The 17,624-nt window shown below is 46.2% G+C and overlaps 1 protein-coding gene across 2 annotated transcripts in view; it reads left to right on the top strand.

Annotated features, from left to right (window-relative positions):
* Positions 1-1,093: 1,093 nt before the first annotated feature.
* Positions 1,094-17,624, top strand: part of PRKCB (protein kinase C, beta) — a 298,743-nt gene continuing 282,212 nt past the window's right edge. Inside the window, exons 1-2 of one of the 2 annotated variants that reach the window (XM_012645016.1) lie at positions 1,094-1,455; positions 2,451-2,482. In XM_012645016.1, coding sequence (XP_012500470.1) covers positions 1,283-1,455; positions 2,451-2,482 — 205 coding nt within the window. In that variant the 5' untranslated portion in view covers positions 1,094-1,282. The remainder of the gene's footprint in view (positions 1,456-2,450; positions 2,483-17,624) is intronic. The other variant, XM_012645015.1, reaches the window with a different exon arrangement.

Raw genomic sequence — 17,624 nt, 5'->3', positions numbered from 1 at the left:
CTGGGTTCCCAGATTCGGGGACATGGCGGGGTTGGGGGTGTTTAGGCGCAGTGCATGGACAGGGCACTACATAGCACCGAATTACCCATCTAGACGGTTATTACCCTGTTAGTTACCTTCAGATTCCATTAATGAGAGAGTCCTCGTTGGATATTAATGTGTATTTTACATTTGTTAATTTCCTCTCTTAACAAATAAAAGAAGGCCTCAGTCACAGATGCTTTGGGCAGATGACAGCACCTGGAGAGATTTTAATAATATAAATACCTCTTGCTATTCAAACTCAGTAGATCAAACCAGATAGACTTTTTTTTTTAGATGGTGCACAAATATGACCAGAATTTGTGAAGATGAGTGAGAATGAATGAAATTTGGAGAAATATTGATCTATTTAAATTTCTTCCCTCCTTCTCCCCTTATTAGCTCCATTTTACACTTGGAGAAACTGAGTCTCTTTGCGGAGAGGATGGACAGAAGATAAGGAGTTCTCTTCTAAATGTGCAGGCAAGCAAAGCCAAGAATCTTCTTTGTGGTGGAGTTAGACATATACAAAATAAAGATCGCTCCTCCCCTACCTCTGCAGAACGTGTGTGTGTATGTGTGTGTAAGTGTGTGGAACTACAAGCTATTCCGAATGAGTGACAGCGGGAGCCCATCCCTCCAGCAGACGCGTGCAGAATGACCAATGGGGTGGATGGGGGGTGGATGGGTACTGGTCCCTCTGCAGGGGCCAGGGTGGAATCCGTGGCGCCCACCCCTTCCACCACTACCTCCAACCACCCCCGTGGGTCCTTCCACTCTCGGTACTCCCGAGGGGCTCCCAACGTGCTTATCTCCTTAATGCAACCCGGGGCCGAGGACAGGGTGGGGGGCGAGGCTCAGATCTGACGAACGCAGGCTGCGGTCCCCGCGCCGCAGCGCTGCGGCTGGGAGCACTTCTCCGGGAGGCTGGCAGCCGCTGGGGTGCCAATATGTAAAGCAGCTGGCGGCGCTGGGCGGGGCCTGGGCGCGATGCAAATGAGGAGGGCGGTGTCTACCCGCGGCTCCTCCTCCCTCCCCCGCAGCTGGGGCCAGCGGTGCCAAGCGCAGCTGGACGAGCGGCCGCAGCTGGGCGAGTGACAGCCCCAGCTCCGCGCGCCGCGGCCGCCAGAGCCGGCGCAGGGGAAGCGCCCGCGGCCCCGGGCGGCAGCAGCGGCCGCCTCCTCCGCGCCTGCCGGGCCTGCAGCCCGCGGTCCCGCGCCCCGGGGCCGGCACCTCTCGGCTCCGGCTCCCCGCGCGCAAGATGGCTGACCCGGCTGCGGGGCCGCCGCCGAGCGAGGGCGAGGAGAGCACCGTGCGCTTCGCCCGCAAAGGCGCCCTCCGGCAGAAGAACGTGCACGAGGTGAAGAACCACAAATTCACCGCCCGCTTCTTCAAGCAGCCCACCTTCTGCAGCCACTGCACCGACTTCATCTGGTGAGCGCGCGCCGGCGCACGGCACCTGCCCGCGGCCCCCGAGGGCACCGCCGCGTGCGGGGACCCCCTCTCCGCGCCCTCCGCGCCCCGGAGGGAAAGAAGCCCCGCGGGGATCCCGCGAGTCCCGGGGCTCCCCGATCCGGACTCTCCCGCCCCAGACTCCCTAATGGACAGTCCTGTGGGTCCCCTGTCCCCTGGTCCCAGACGGCCGGCCGCGAGGCGCTCCTGCCCTCTCTTACTCCCAGTCGCCTCCAGAGCGCCCAGGGGCAGTGTCGCGGGTGCCTTTGCTCCACCTGGCTCAGAGTGCCAGTGTCTGTCCCTCCCCAGGAAGGCAGCGCCTCGGGTGCCCTCTCGCCCGGGCTTCCCTATCTCTCCGCCTCCCTTCCCTCCTCCCCACCCCTCCTTTCTGGGGGGCAGCGCCCTGGTGTCCTCTCTCTATCTCCCTGCGGGCATGGGGCATCCTTTCCTCCTCTGTGTCTCGTGGGCAGCGCCCTCTGTTATCTCTTATTGCGCCTCCCTGAGGGCCTGGGTCTCCCTTTCCACTCACCGGTCCTCCCCCCTCACATTGCTGCGGGCCCCTTTCTGCCCCTTGTCCCTCCAGGCGTGGGGCATCCTTTCTCCCTTCCTATTCCCCCAGGGGACACCCCCGCCTCCCTCTGGATGCGTCTCTATCGCTTCTCTTTCCCCGAGCGTACTCGGGGCATCTCTATGGGCAGATCTTCCGCCTGCCTTCCACCCCCACCCCGACGGAAACTCTGCCCCCATCCCGCCATCTGGTGGTCGCAGCCTCCTTCCTTCTGTTGGGGTGAGGGGAGATGGGGGTTACCGCTGAGCTCCCACAAAAGCGCCCAAAGGCGGAAGACTCTTGGGCACCCGCCTGTGGCTGGGAGGTTGCACCTGGGGTAGAGGGCTGGGGGAAGGGGTGAGTCTGTGGGGGAACTAGCTGGTGACAGGGCCCCTCAGGCTGCCTGACACGCGTCTTTCTGCTTTTGCAGGGGCTTCGGGAAGCAGGGATTCCAGTGTCAAGGTAGGAGCCTTTGGGGCTTCAGGGATGCCGTTTGTGGGAAGAGAGGGGGAAAAGACTTTATAGAAGTGACCGAGTGAGGCAGAGAGTGAAGGAATCACATCTTTCAGAGTGACCTCCCAGGCTCGGAATTTTTCACCACAAAAGGTCCTTTTAAGGTGTGTGTGTGTGTGTGTGTGTGTGTGTGTGTGTGTGTGTGTGTGTGTTCCAGTAAGGGGCAGTGATGCTCCATCCAGGAAAGGCCCATGGAGCTGGGAAGCACATCCACCCTTTCTCCCTTCCCGGCCTGGGAAGAGTCAAAACGGGTCTCCTGAATCTGTCCTGGCATGGACAGTCCCGCTTAAGTGGAAGTGTCTCTAGGGGCAGTTTCTGGGAGGACCCCTCCTCCCTAATCCCTGCCCTGTCCCGGGGTCATGGTTCTTCCTGGGTTCACGGAGTGAGGTTCTACCTTTTTCCCTGCCTGGCAGAGGTCTCCGCAGGTGGCTGCCTCCTCTGCAGATGGTGCATCCCCTAGAAAGGCAACTGTGCTTGTCCCCTGGGCCTCCTCCCTCTATGAAAGAAATGGTTCCAGATGGGGTGCCTCTCGGATCCTGGTTTAAATGGCTTTTTCTAGCTTCTGGGTAGATACAGGAAGGACTCCAAGTGACTGGTTACCTGAGTCCTTGCATCTGGTTTGCAATCCTTTATTCTACCGAGGCATGCCAAACCTACGAGTGGTAACTTTTGATCATGTGTAAGGTGGCCTCAGCCGTCTTTGGGGCTAATGTCTGAAAGATGGATTGAAAATTGGCTCTCTGGGACCCCATTACGTGTAGACCTGTTTAGCCCTTAGGATGTCTTACTTTGTGAATTTGATGTCAACAGTTTAGATAGAACGGGGCAATTTCACATAAACATGTGAATTTCTAACTCCAACTTTGCTGAGAAATGGTCCTGCTCTCACGTTAGAACAATGGTTTGCAGCTGAGAGCAGCTGTTTTCATAGACAGGGCAGGTGTTCACCATTTTATCTCAGTTGATCCCAGCTAGAGCTGCTTCACCCATTTCTGGCCTCTGTAGGCATTTGAATTTGCGAATTCTGATCTGGAAAGTTTCTTTGTTTGTGTGTTTTTTTGTTTTGTTTTGTTTTTCACTTTTAGGCCTGGCAAAGTTGAGTTTGGTGAGAAATGGCACATTTCTGGGGTGTTGTGTCTTAGGGGCACATTGGCCACTCTGGTGAGCTGGGTTTAAATCAGAAGAAAACATTTGGGTGTAGAAGAGTCTGAGAGATGATTTAGCACTGACTGACAGTTTTGTTGCTGCACCTCCACCCTCCAGGGGAAAGTGGAGTGATCCCCGGTGAGTGTGGGTGGCGTTGTCCGTGGTGCAGCATGCCCTCCTGCTCGCAGCATGGGACTGCACTCCTCTGAGACACACATGCTCTCCCCTGAGATCTGAGCCGGGGTGGGGTCAGCCGGGGAGCCTTGCAGACCTGCCCACCCTCTCTTACCAAGATCTGAAACCTCTACACCACACCAGAGAACACCCCAAATCCCTTTAAGTAGCAAGAACTTAGGCCTCGGTGCAAACGGTTTGGATTGTTTTCTAGAACTTTGTCTGACCCTCAAACAAAACACTGCTGGTGTCTTGGTGGCAGAACGTGTTCTATCTTCTTTGAGGTTGCCTTTCACTTCCATCAATTGGTTTCTGTCTTTGTTTCTTGCCTAGGTCGGGGGTGATTTTTAACCATTTTTACCACAGGTCTCCTAGCCACCTGCTCTGCTGTGGCTAATGGCTGGGAAGGTCACTTTGGAATGTGTGGGGCATGCCACATCTGGAGCAGGAGATTCTTTAATTCAGAGCCTGGACAATGATAGGAATTTTCCAGCGTTGTGAGAAAAAGGCAGAATTCAAGTTTCTAATGAAATGTGGCCACTTTGGAGATAGGAGTGTCTATTATTTTTTAATCATCTTTCTTTTTCTCTTCCCCCTCTCGCCAGAGCCAGTGTAGACTAATGGGCATGCACACAGGCTACAAGGCAAGTCCCTGTGAGTTTGAATCCTGGCTTTGAGACTTCCTAGGCATAAACAGAGCCGATCACAGTAACTACCTTAGAGTTGCTGAGCAGCTCCAGGTCATGGCATTGAGTTAGCTTGGCACAGAGTTAGCACTCTGAAAATATCAGCTCTTATAATTGTCCCCAAACCATCCCAATGGTGGGGCAGGTGGAGCGAGAGAAGTCTGGCTCTGCAGGGTTGCTTTGCTATGGAACTGGCTGCCAGGTAAGAGTCCAAATCCAGCTGTGAATATCTAGTCACCCTGTGTCCCTGCTTTCTTCAACAGTGGATTCCATTTGGGCAGGAGTAGGGAGGAGCAAGAGAGGGAGTGGGGCACATTGGCAGTCCTTGAAATTGAGATGCTTAGAATGGGGACATCCAGGAAGGAGGCAAGTTTATCCCTGGTACTCGCCATTGCCTGAGACTAATTCTGGAACCATAAAGGAGTTCCTTATTAACTGAGTATTTTGGGTGCCAGATATTTCCTCTGAAAGTGAATCTGCTTAAAACAGAATCCACAGTTTATACAAAATATTAACACATAAGATTTTATTCTCTTCCCTAAGTCAGCAGCCCAGAGCCCAGGGCCTTGGGTTCCTTTCAGCTTTCTGCTCTACCATCCCTAGGGAATGACAGTTATCTTTTGGTCTAAGAAGGAGGTTAGACTCTCCAGTCATCACATTCTTCTTTCTGCCAGCAGGAAGGAGGAAAGGGGTAAGAAAAGGCAGGTGTCCTCAGTGTCACTTACGGAAGTTGCTCAAGATAGTTCAGCCTGTATCCTATTAGCTAGGACTTAATCACATACCCACATCTAATTGCAAGGGAACGTGTGGCAAATGTGTTTATTTCAGGTAACCACTATTTAGGGGGTGCTTCCATTTCAAAAGTAGAAGCAGAGAGAGGATATAGTCTCTGCCACTCCTGGTTAGGAGGTGTGTAGGATGATCGTAAGTCGAGGAAACCACCGAGAGCCGCCTCCTTGCTCCACTGTGCTGCGCTGGAAATTGGGGATGCTGGTAGGTATTGGGAGAGAAAGGATGGCAAGTCTATAAACCATGGGAAGTTATGGATTTATACGTGCTCGGGGAGCTTAAGAATAAATTTTCTTGCTTTTGTACTGCCAGAGGACAGAACTCCAGGTTGACGGCCACATAATTTCTCCCTTTTTGTTTCCCTTCTATTTCTTACAAAACCAGTATCTGTGAGGTAGTTTAAGAATGCCCCTGGTGGCAGGGAACTGGGCCTGAAGCTCCCTGTTGTGAAACTGCCTAAATTCTGGGTTAGAAGTGGGACTCTTTAGACAAGCAAGGCAGGTATCTCTTTATGGTATTCTTTAGAGGAGCTTAGAACCTGCATTTGCGCTTTAATTGTCATTAAGACGAGCCATCGCGTAGAATTTGACTCTTATCCTCAGAAAACTTTGCAGTTTGGCAGAGAGAAAAACTTTTCTCTTTAATTTAAAAGGAAGTCACCTAGTAGAAATAGAGAGGCAGTAAAATATAGAGATTCAGAATTCATAGTGTGGGGTTGGGGTCAGATAGAGCTGAGTGTGAATCTCTGATCTGCCACTCACTGTGTGACCTTGGGCAAGTCATCCCCCTGTAGTAACCTTGGCCTCCTCATCTGTTAAATGGGGATAATAGTACCTATCTCTCAGGATTATGCTGAAGAGTCATGAGGTGGTGCAAAAAAAATATCCGCAGTTAAGTATCAATGACTCTAAGTGAGACCATCATTATTACTTGATTAGCTGTAGGAAACTGTGTCAAAGTGGGACACAGTGAATTCTGGAACTCATTAAATGACTATGCCTCTTTCGTGCACTTAGATGGTTTTTCTTCTTAGCTATGTTTCCTCAGAGGCTTTGGGTAATACCAGTGAGAACACAGTTCAGTGTCTGGGCCCAGAGAGCCAGGTTTGGTTAGCATTGCCTTTCCTTGTGAGAAAAATCTGAACTTGCCCTGGACTCTCTAGAAAAACCCCAGTGCACTAATTTTCTGACTATGAAAAGCTAGAATTGATGATCATAATGAGTAAATTGGCTCTTCCTTTTCCAGTGTAGGTTAGAAAACATGTTTTTAAAACCTTCTAATTGATATTATTCCTAAAAAAAAAAAAACAAACTCCAAAGCATTGCATGAATTCAATTGTTGTTTTTGTTAATATCAACCTTATAGAATATAGCTTTATTTTTGTGTGTAGTTAACACATATACATTAAAATAGTATGTACTTTTTTTTTATAACAAAAATGAATCAAAGGTTAATTTTATTTTTGGCATGATTTTCCCTACAAACTTATGATATGATGCCATACACTCCAAGTTGAACTTTCTCAGTAAAATTATAAAGAGGGCCATTTGAAAAAAAATCACCAAGTCAGGCTGCAAGTTATTAGAGGTTGCTTCTATTGTTTCCCTTCCCTTTCTTCCCAGAAGCAGATCTCAGAGGCCCGTGAGCCAACCTTTTGGCTTGTTCTGAATGTGTCCTGTGGGTTTCTATGTGGATAAAAGGCAGAGGTTTTTCCATTTCATGTTTGATGATTTGCCTTTTTTCTTTTTCCCACCTGAAGTGGGATTTCAGGCTCAATGTCCCAATCAAAATAAGAATCTTTGAGTTGGTTAACGCTGGGTCTTAAAAAGGAGGGCTGATTTGGTGGAGAGGCAATAGCAAATTCATTTTTCCCTGTAGAGCACTCAAGGGAAGCCTAAAGCTTTGTCACTGGGCAACAGAATGCCTTTCTAAGTAAATATGGAAAATATGACCTTTGAAAATCTAGTCGATATGATGTACAAGTTCTTAGAAACTAATTTTTAAAAATATATTATTTCCAGTTACTAGTGATACTCCAGGTACTGCCCAGAACCAGATACAATATGTTTATAGTCTATCTAGGTCAATAAGTAAAAAGGTGTAAGAGATGGCGATTGGTCAAAAGGTAAACTGAAGGTCTGAAAATAATTTATACACATTCTTGCTGTTGGAGTCTCTCTCCTCTCTCTGTCTCTGCCTATCATTCTGCCTCTTTCTCTCTGTCTTATTCTCTCTCTTTTTCATACACATGCACATGTGTAATTTAAAATTCATGGTCTGGTCTTTTGAGTCTGCAGTCCAGTTAATTCCTGGGTGGGTAGGGGGATCTTCTGAAATGTTCATCACCTCTGGCTGATGTCTTCAAAGGTTTGGTCCCTTATTGTTTTTGGCAATTCATCCAGTATCATGAATTATTTGACTTCATTCATCCAATCTCCCCATTGAAATTGTGTGATATTCCATAGACAGAATGTTGCCCTTTTTATAGAGAATACATCTACAGTGTTTATATATGGCATTTGGAGTGTGATGGCTGCTTGAAAATCCGGTGAGAAATTCATCTGTTCACCACATCCATCTTTCCATTTATCCCTCCATCCCTCCACCCATCATTCCATTTATCCATCCATCCATTCATGCATCCATCCACCCCCTCATCCATCCATCCATCCATCTTTCCATCCATCCTTCTAAAAGGTATTCCCCGATCAAGTTCTATGAGACAGGAACTATCTTAGATGTTGGGAATACAGTGGTTCCTGAGATTGAGATGATCCCTATTGTCATGGAGCTTGCAGTGAAGAGGGGGAAGATCAGACGCTCTGCAGATCACTGCACTAATATTAAATTTCATTTTTGCTAAGTATTTTGAAGGAAAGGTACTTGCTCCTGTAAGGATGTATAATGGAAGGCTAACCCTATGGGGATGCAGTCAGTGAAATCTTTGGTCTGGGAATTTTTTAAAAAGCCTAACTTCTCATTCCCATTCCCTGAAGTAATTGGAGAAGGTCTGAGTTGCCAAGGAGCCAGAGCTAAAAAATCTGTATTGTAAAACCGCTCACATTCTGGATAAAGATACGCAAGAGACTTATCTTTGTGACATGCTGTGGAGAAACTGTGAATGGTTGTGCCATAGCTGCAAATAAGATGAGTCTTTGGTAGAGCTACACTGCTGCCTTAAGATGGCTTCTCTCTCAGTTTGACAGACAGAGAACTTTGTCTCCTCTTAGTTAATAACTCTGATAATGAGCTGACTTCCTTTTTGTTCAGGGGTTGCAGTTTGAGGTGGCTGTTCTAAAGCTGAAAAATCAGACAATTTCAGAGGTGGAGGAGCAAGCCTGAGCCAATAGATTGAAAGTAAATAAAAAGAGAGAGAATAGCATTTCAGTGAGAGGAATTGTGAGCTGAAAGCCAGTTGGGATTACTCTCAGTGCCTCCCAAATACCTTCCTCACCTTGGGTCCATCTCTGATATACTACAACTGTTCAATCCTTTGGCTTAGGCAGTATTTTCTCTTGTTTGGAAGATCACTTTTAAGAAGTTTCACGGTAAATAGCATTAAATCACATATGGAGAAAGATCCTTTGTCAATGCTCTTTCCTATCTTTATGATTTCATGAAGGAGAAAGGCTCAGTTTGGTGCTAACATGGCTTTAACACCTCTCTAACACAAATCTGGGCACTTAGTAAATATTCATTGAATATTCTTTATTTTTTTATTATAAAGGAACCGTAGGGAATTATGAGAACATAAAGATATGCTAGTTTTTACCTGTAAGCCAATTTTTTTTTTCACTTTTACCTAATGTTGAGCCTAGTTCTGTTCCACCTCTGGGCTTGATTTTGTACCAGCTATTCCTCCTTGTGAATAGGTAAGGAAAGTTCACTGTCTTTTCTGGAAATGTTTGGTGTTAGAAGGGAGCTCAGTGTTCCAAAGGATTGAAAGGCACAGGAAAGGTCTGATAGAGACAGTAGGAGCTAGGCACCCAGATAATTTTAAAAATCTTTTATAGAGATGGGGTCTTGCTATGTTGCCCAGACTGGTCTTGAACTCCTGGCCTCCAGTGATCCTCCCACCTCAGCCTCCCAAAGCACTGGGATTATAGGCGTGAGCCATCAGGCTCGGCCTGTTGTTACTTTTTAATTGTCCTTTGTCCTGCTTGTTTATGTGTCCTGGGTAACTCATTTCCCCTCAGCCCACATGCAGAAAGTTACCCTACAGAGTCAGAAGGGGAACTCAAACCCAGACCAGAAGGGCTCTGATCCTCTCCTGTTGAGTCTTGGCATTTGCTAAGTAGATGGAAATTAACTGGGTCAACATAAGCAACATCATTAGTTCAACAGTAACCATGCTCCTGGGGGGAATTCTAGTACTCTTTTTTTCTTTCACCTTGCTAATGCCCAGAGACCAGACTTTGGGCTTCTAGAGAGGCCGTATAAAACTGGGCTTGAGAGTTCAGGCTCAAAAATCAAACAGACCTGATTTTAAATACTGGCTCTGTCTTTCCTTGGCTCTGTGACATTGGGGCAGGTAAAACAGGATCCTGCCTTTATTTACCCATCCATCTATCCATCCATCCATCCACCCAGCCATTCTTCCATCCTTCCATTCACCCTTCCATCTAGCTATCTAGCTATCTATCCATTTATTCAATAAATATTTATTGAGTGCCTGCCATGTGTCAGGCACTGTTCTAGGCAATGGAACTAGAGCAATGAACAAAGCACAGTCCCTGACTTCATAGCATTTATGTCCTAGTAGAAGGAGAACAGCAGTAAATAAACAACACAGAACAAATATGTTGTGTCATGTCAGGTTGCAATATGGGGTCTGAAGAGAAATAAGACACTGTCTTTGCCCTTGAAGATTCTCCTGGTCTTTCGAAGGGAGAATAGCACATGGCCAGTTAGTTCTGGGATGTAATGAAAAATGCTACACCAAGGGTGTAGAAACGCTTTGGATGACATCCCTACTCCTCCTGGGAGGGGTGGAGAAGATTCCACAGAGGAGGTGACATTTGCGAACAATCTTAACAGCAGGAGTAGGAGTTCCCAGATTGACAGGGGGGTGGGGGCCGGGGAGGGCGTTTCAGGCAGAGGAGAGCCCTAGTTGAGACATGGAGGAGAGAGGACGGGGCACACGCAGGGAACAGGAAGAAGAGAGTGTGAGGGAGGAGCTGGTGGGAGATGAACGTCACACAGGAGGGTTTGGCCCTTGTGAAGGCAGTGTAGCGACTAGGAAGTGGTTGTTGTCATTGCTTTAAAGCGGGATGTGTGGGGGTGAGTGAATTGGCCAAATATTTGAAAGAGGGGAGCATGAAATGCCTTTTGAAACAGTCATTGCCATGACTCAAATCCTGAAATTCCAGGCTTGCGGAGTTGGAGGTCAGGCAGGAGACACTGAAATGGCCATTTAGAAGCACCGGGGATGCATTAGCGGAGCACCTGGGGCTGTAGCTATTTCTTACATCCTAAAGAGACATTTGGAATTTCGTGTCAGTCATGCTGTTGATCGTTCTATTTTGGGGGGCGGTTACTAGGTTATTTTTATGGTTCTAACAATAGGGATATCTCCCTGCTGCATCCTTGGGTGTGGCGGAGGGCCCTGGAAATGATTTTTCCCCTGAAAGGAATCCTCCCACTGCCTCTCGCTCCTGCTGCTGTCATTTACCCAGCGGCACGTGCTGACGGAGCACATGCTGCACACGGTGGTGAGGGGTTTGTGCTTTGGAGACAGAGAGGCTTCCGTTTAAATCTTGGCTTCTTGCTGTGGGACCTTGAGCAAGTTATTCAACCTCTTTGAGCTTTTGTTTCTTCATAGCTAACAGGAAATAATAATAGTACCTAGTTTATAGGACACACGTGTCGTGTTTCCTTAGCACCCTGCCTGACGTTCCGTAAGCACTGGATAAGCAGCCGCTATTTCTGTTCTTCCTAGGACTGCGCTCAGTCCTTGCTCTCACCGAGTTTATAATCTCGTTGGGGAGGCAAGATGAATGCCCCTGAATCAAGGAGACAATGCAAGAATGGATGTGCTCACATGCCGTGGTCAATAGCCTTAGCTGCAACGGACAGTGGGTCTGAGAGAGAAATACTTAGCTGGGGCCCGAGAGGTCATCTGAACGCGAACGAGTGCAGTGCTTTCTGAGAAATTCGCTCCTGGCTTGCGATGCTTTAATTTGTGGGAAACCTCAGAAAGTTGAATTGAAATCTGTGATCACCCCATCTGCTGACCTCATGGTGAAAATGCATTGGTAGCATTTCGACTTTCAATAGATTTGTGACCATGTTACCTTTTAGATTTGGGTTCCCTTCACCGTTTGGGTGGCGCGTGTATGTGCTCTTTTGGGCTGAAGAAGCTGCCAAGTAGTGTGGGTGAAGGTGGAGGGTGAAGTCCGCAGGACTGTTGCTTGTTTCGTTGTGATAGTGGGGGTTGGTGATTTTCATGGGACAGCCCTGTATCGAACGTTTTCCTTTCCTCCCTCCTAAATAAATGTGGGGACCGTTCTTTAGAGTTTAGGCAATGCCGCAAATGAGGATTTTGATAGTTATTTGGATTTCTTTTGTGGATAGTTTTTAAAATAGTTATCTGGATAAATTTTGTGGGCAAAATTTATGACTGCGGGTATTGATAATTCTCTCTGGGCCAAACAGTGCATTTAAGGAAGCAGGATTGGCATATAGAGTGGAAAGGAATCTCTTTTTATTTTAATTGGAGAGTCATCTTTTGGTGGTTGGCTTTCTTTTTAAATAATTTAGTATTAATATTATTTTTGATTGACAAATCATAATTGTATAAATTTATGGTATGGTATATACCATGTGATGTGTTGATATATGTATATAATGTGGCATGATTAAATCAATCTAATTAACATTCATCGCCTTGTTTACCTGTCATTTTTTTATGGTGAGACATTTGAAATTTGCTCTCTTAGTTCTTTTGAAATATATGATACATTGTTACTGACTGTATTACCCTGTTGTGCAGTAGGTCTCAAAACCTATTCCTACTGTCTATCTGAAACTTCGTGTCCTTTGATCAACAACTCTCCGTTCCCTCCCCCCAGCCCTGGTAACCATTATTCTACTCTCTGCTTATATGAGTTCAACTTTATTAGATTCCACATGTGAGTGAGATCACACTGTATTTGTCTTTCTGTGCCTGGCTTATTTTACTTAGCATAATGTTCTCCAGATTCATTTATGTTGTCAAAAATCGCAGGATTTCCCGCTTTTAAAGGCTGAATAGTATTCCATTTGTGTATATACCACATTTTATTTACCCCTTTATCCATTGATGGACATTTAGGTTGTTTCCATATCTTGGCTACTATGAATAATGCTGCAATCAATATGGGAATGTAGTTATCCCTTTGTCATATTGATTTCAGTTCTTTTATTTTTTGTTTGTTTATTTTTTTAAGAGACAAGGTCTCACTCTGTGGCCCAGGCTGAAATGCAGTGGCACAATCATAGTTCACTGCAGCCTCGAACTCCTGGCCTCAAGTTATCCTTCTGCCTCAGCCTCCTGAGTAGGTAGCTCACATGAGGCCCACGCCACCACGCTGGACTAATTTTTCTGTTTTTTGTAGAGACGCAGTCTTGCTCTTGTTCAAGCTGGTCTTGCACTTCTGAGCTCAAGCAATTCTTCCGCCTTGGCCTCCCAGAGTGATAGGACTACAGGTGTGAGCCCCTGTGCCTGGCCCAGGGTTTTTCATGTATAAGATCATGTCATCAGCGAATAGAGGCAATTTTACTTCTTCATTTCCTATTTGGATGCCTTTTATTTATTTTTCTTGCCTAATTGCTCTGGCTAGGACTTTCAATACTATGTTGAACAGAAGTGGGTAAGAGTGGACATCCCTGATCTTAGAGGAAGAGCTTTCAGCTTTTGAACATTGAGAGTAATGTTAGCTATGGATTTGTTGTAATAGAGCCTTTATTATATTGAGATAAATTCCCTCTGTACCTAATCTGTTGAGAGTTTTTTTCATGAAAGAGTGTTGAATTTTGTTAAATGCTTTTTCTGTGTATATTGAGATGATCATATGATTTTTATACTTCATTTTGTTAAAGTGGTGTATTACATTTATTGATTTGCATGTGTTGAATCATCTTTGTATCCCAGGGATAAATCCACTTGATCATGGTGAATGATTCTTTTAATGTGTTCTTGAATTCTATTTGCTAATTTTTTTTTTTTTAAGATACAGGGTCTTGTTCTGTCACCCAGGCTAGAGTGCAGTGGTGCAATCATAGCTCACTGCAGCCTCAAACTTCTGGGCTCAGGTGATCCTTCTGTCTCAGCCTTCCAAGTAGCTAGGACTACAGGCAAATGCTGCCGTGCCTGGCTCATTTTTCTTATTTTTTGTAGAGATGGGGTCTCACTATGTTGCCCACGCTGGTCTAGAACTCCTGGTGGTTTGCTAATATTTTTTTGAGGCTTTTTGCATCTGTGTTCATCAAGATACTGGTCTCTAATTTTCTTTTCTTATAGTGTTTTCATCTGGCTTTGGTATCAGGTTAATGCTAGCCTCATTAAATGAGTTTGGAAGTATTCCTTCTGCTTTGATTTTTGGGAAGAGTTTGAGAAGAATCGGCACTCAGATTAAGAAACAGAGCATTGCCAGCACCCCCAGAAGCCTCTCTCAATCTCTCAATTATTCTTGGAATCCCCTAAGAATAATTATTGTACTACCTTAATTTTTATTACCTATGATTACTTTCACATGTCCCAGAACATGAAGCAAATGGAATCATATGGAAGGTACTCTTTCTGTATGTTCTCATGTCTGTATAACTCCATTCACTTATGCCCACTCTTCTGTTAGGTATATTATACTTTAATAAAAAATTTAAAAAGCATGGAGTTTTATGTTACTGAGGCTGAATCTGAGAAATGTTCATTGGTATTTTTTTAGTTTTGCATGCAGAAGTGAAATCCGTATGGGAGACAGGCACCTTCTGGGATCACCCATTGAGGAATGATGCCATTTGCCTTCTCGGGGGGACATCTGCTTCCTGTTTCAATGTTGCCCTTCGGTTGCAAACTGTACAACAAGGAAGCCAGGGCATTCTGACAATTTTCCCATCCAATAGTTGAGCTTTGTTAATACCGGGAAAACTTGAGCTCACCAACCATTTTTAAGGCTTTGATTTTAAAAATTCTGTATTAGTTAAGGTATTAGTAAGAATCTGCTAAAGCTGCTATAACAGATAAGCCTTGAAGCCCCCGTGGCTTGGCGGAAAAGGATTTATTTCTCACTCTCATCACTAACTGGTGCAGAGGATCCCGGTCAGGAAATCTTCCACACAGTCATGCAGGGCCCCAGGGTCCTCTCCACTGGGCCAGTGGAATGGGAGCGGGAACATTTCAAATCATTTCAGCTTGGAAGGAACCTATATCACTTCTGCTCATGTTCTGCTGGCCAGAACTCAGACATAGGGCCAGCGAACTGCAGGGGGTCCTGGGACATGTTGACTAGGTCTGTGTCCAGGAGAAAAAGAAAACAAGTGAACACAGTAAACCCTGCTCCATGCCCAAAGCCGTGATTTCTTTTTACTTCCTTTGGGGTGGTGTATCCAGCTTTATCTCTCACTTGACTAATAAAACTAAGATGTGAAACTCTAGACCTCTTTATCTTATCAGACATACTAGGGGGAGAGCAAGGTCTGTTTGTGTTACTAAGAGTGAAATAAAGAAGCACTCTTCTTGTTTTTAGCTCTTACAACAATCTGGTTCTTGTCAGAACGTCCACTTTTTCCATCAATCAGAATTCTCGCCTCTTCTGGCTGCCAGTGGACATTGTAAGTGCTTCCATCTGAGTCGGGGGTAGGATCACCCAGTTAGTTCTCTTCATTTGCTCATTGGTCATCTCTCCTGTAGAAGAATCCTTCAGTGGTTCTACTTCCAGAAATTTGACCGGATGCCTAACAAATCAATTACCTATTGTTGTGTAGCAAATGACCTCAAAGCTTAGTGGCGGAAGATAATCACCATTTTATTTCGTTTTAGTTTCTGTGGGTCAGTGATTTCAGCTGGGCTCAGCTGGGTGGTCTGTCTGGCCTGAGCGGGGATTGGCTGTTCTCAGCTGGGTTCACTCGCCCACCTGGGGTCTCAGCAGAGATGCCTGAGACAACCAGGGACTTCCTCTGGATGGTCTCTCATCTTCCAGTGGGCTAGCCTGAGCTTGGTCACGTGGTGATGTGCGTTCCCTGGGCGTGAGCTGAAGCTGCAGGGCTTCTCAAAGCCCAGCCTCAGAACTTGCATAGTGTGGCCTCTGGTTTATTCTTTAGTGAAAGCAAATCACAAGCCCAACCCAGAAATAAAGAAGGAAATAGAGGAGAGAAGAGACTCCTCCTTTTGATGGGAGAAGCTGCAAATAATTCGTGACATTTTTGCATGCAGGTGTTTTATTGGGGGAGTGGCTCTTGGGAACAATACCTGTAAGGGAAGAAGTTGAGCCGTGGTGCAATTAGTTGTAACAGAGGCCAAAGCTGATCCCATGGCTGGAGCTGGGGTGGCTCTTCTGGATTGGGGCAATGAGGACCTGTGTCAAGAGGGCATTGGCTGTGCCTGCTCTTGGGAAGGTAGCGTTACCGTGGGTAAGGCAGCTCCCTTCTTCAAGGCAGGACTCCCAGGGAGGACACAGCTGTGAGCCACTGGTTTTCAACACTCTCAGCAGCTGGGGGAATGAGTGTCTTGGCCTTGTAGATGAGGGTAGGAGGGTCTGGGGGTTCACTATGTGCTTCTAGGTCTCTTTTAGAGGTTTCTTTCACACTATACCTCCTTGACCGTTGGTAAACGTGTAGAGCTGCATCATTAGTCCCTTCACAGAACCGAATTAGTTACTACCCAGATGCATAGACTGTATTTTCCCAGAACTGGAATGCCATTCACAGAGAGTCCTGATGTGACGAGGGACATGGGAATGGCTTGACCAAGGTCATCCAGCTACCAGAGAAGAGAGCTGGGATTCATCTCCAAGCAATGGGACTTCATACCTTACCCGTCCTTCCCTTATGCCACATTCTCCTGAGTCACAACCTCTGTTCTAAGCCTGGATTGTGTAACTTTAATGACTCGCTGCCCTTAACCCTTACACAAGATTGCGGCTCCGCTCTGGGAAGAGTTTTTAAAAAATTTTCTCTACATGCATTTTTAAAACTGTGGATCATCATGTATTAGAGGGCCATGGAATTGATTTAGTAGGTCATGAGCACCATGAAAAAATATAGTAGAAAATATCAGAATGCATCATCCTTAGGAAGGGTAAGTATTGTTTCAGAAGAGTTTTATTTCTTATATATTAATACATATTTAGGCATATGTGTCAAAGTGTAAAATGTGTTTCTTATGGTGGGTAATTGCCAACATAGTTTAAAAATCATTGTGGCCGGGCGCGGTGGCTCACGCCTGTAATCCTAGCTCTCTGGGAGGCCGAGGAGGTCGGATTGTTTGAGCTCAGGAGTTCGAAACCACCCTGAGCAAGAGCGAGACCCTGTCTCTACTAAAATTAGAAAGAAATTAATTGGACAACTAAAAATATATAGAAAAAATTAGCCGGGCATGGTGGCGCGTGCCTGTAGTCCCAGCTACTTGGGAGGCTGAGGCAGGAGGATCGCTTGAGCCCAGGAGTTTGAGGTTGCTGTCAGCTAGGATGACGCCACGGCACTCTAGCCTGGGCAACACAGTGAGACTCTGTCTCAAAAAAAAAAAAAATCATTGTGAAAATTATAGAGAAGAGGCACTGGAGGTGCATGACATTGGCCCATGGACTGTTGAGGTTTTATTTATTTTTAGGGATGATATAAATGCATTGTTTCGGATTCTTTATAATTAGAAGTTTTATTCTTATCTCATCACAATATCCCAAGATTATTTTTAATTATCATCTTTGAGCTTTAACATATTACAGATGAAAGTTATTTTTCCAAATAGAATTTTAAGTATGGTGTAAGAGGTTTTTCTAAAAAACGGAATTATTGGTTTTGGTGGAACTGCCTGGCCTGGCCTGTCACTTGGGTGAAGTGTCAGAGTGCTGTGTCGAGTGCTGGCAGAGAGCTGTCCCTCTCCTGCAGGGAGGAGCTGCTTATCCGGGGGGATAATGTGGGTTGAGAAAGAAGTGTTTTATGAGCAGGATCGGCACAGAGGGAGGGAGGAGGAGGTGTTCAGGGGCTGCGCAGAGCCGCCGGAAGATGTGGGAACAGTGTGCCAGCACGGAGGTGGGCCGGATCCCCAGGGTGGGACTCTGCTGAGGACGGCCCCCAGCTGGGGCCTACAAGGGCTGGGA

Source organism: Propithecus coquereli, unplaced genomic scaffold (genome assembly GCF_000956105.1).
Source record: "Propithecus coquereli isolate 6110/MARCELLA unplaced genomic scaffold, Pcoq_1.0 Scaffold223, whole genome shotgun sequence".
Taxonomy (NCBI): domain Eukaryota; kingdom Metazoa; phylum Chordata; class Mammalia; order Primates; family Indriidae; genus Propithecus; species Propithecus coquereli.
This window is presented reverse-complemented; position numbering and strand designations above follow the sequence as displayed.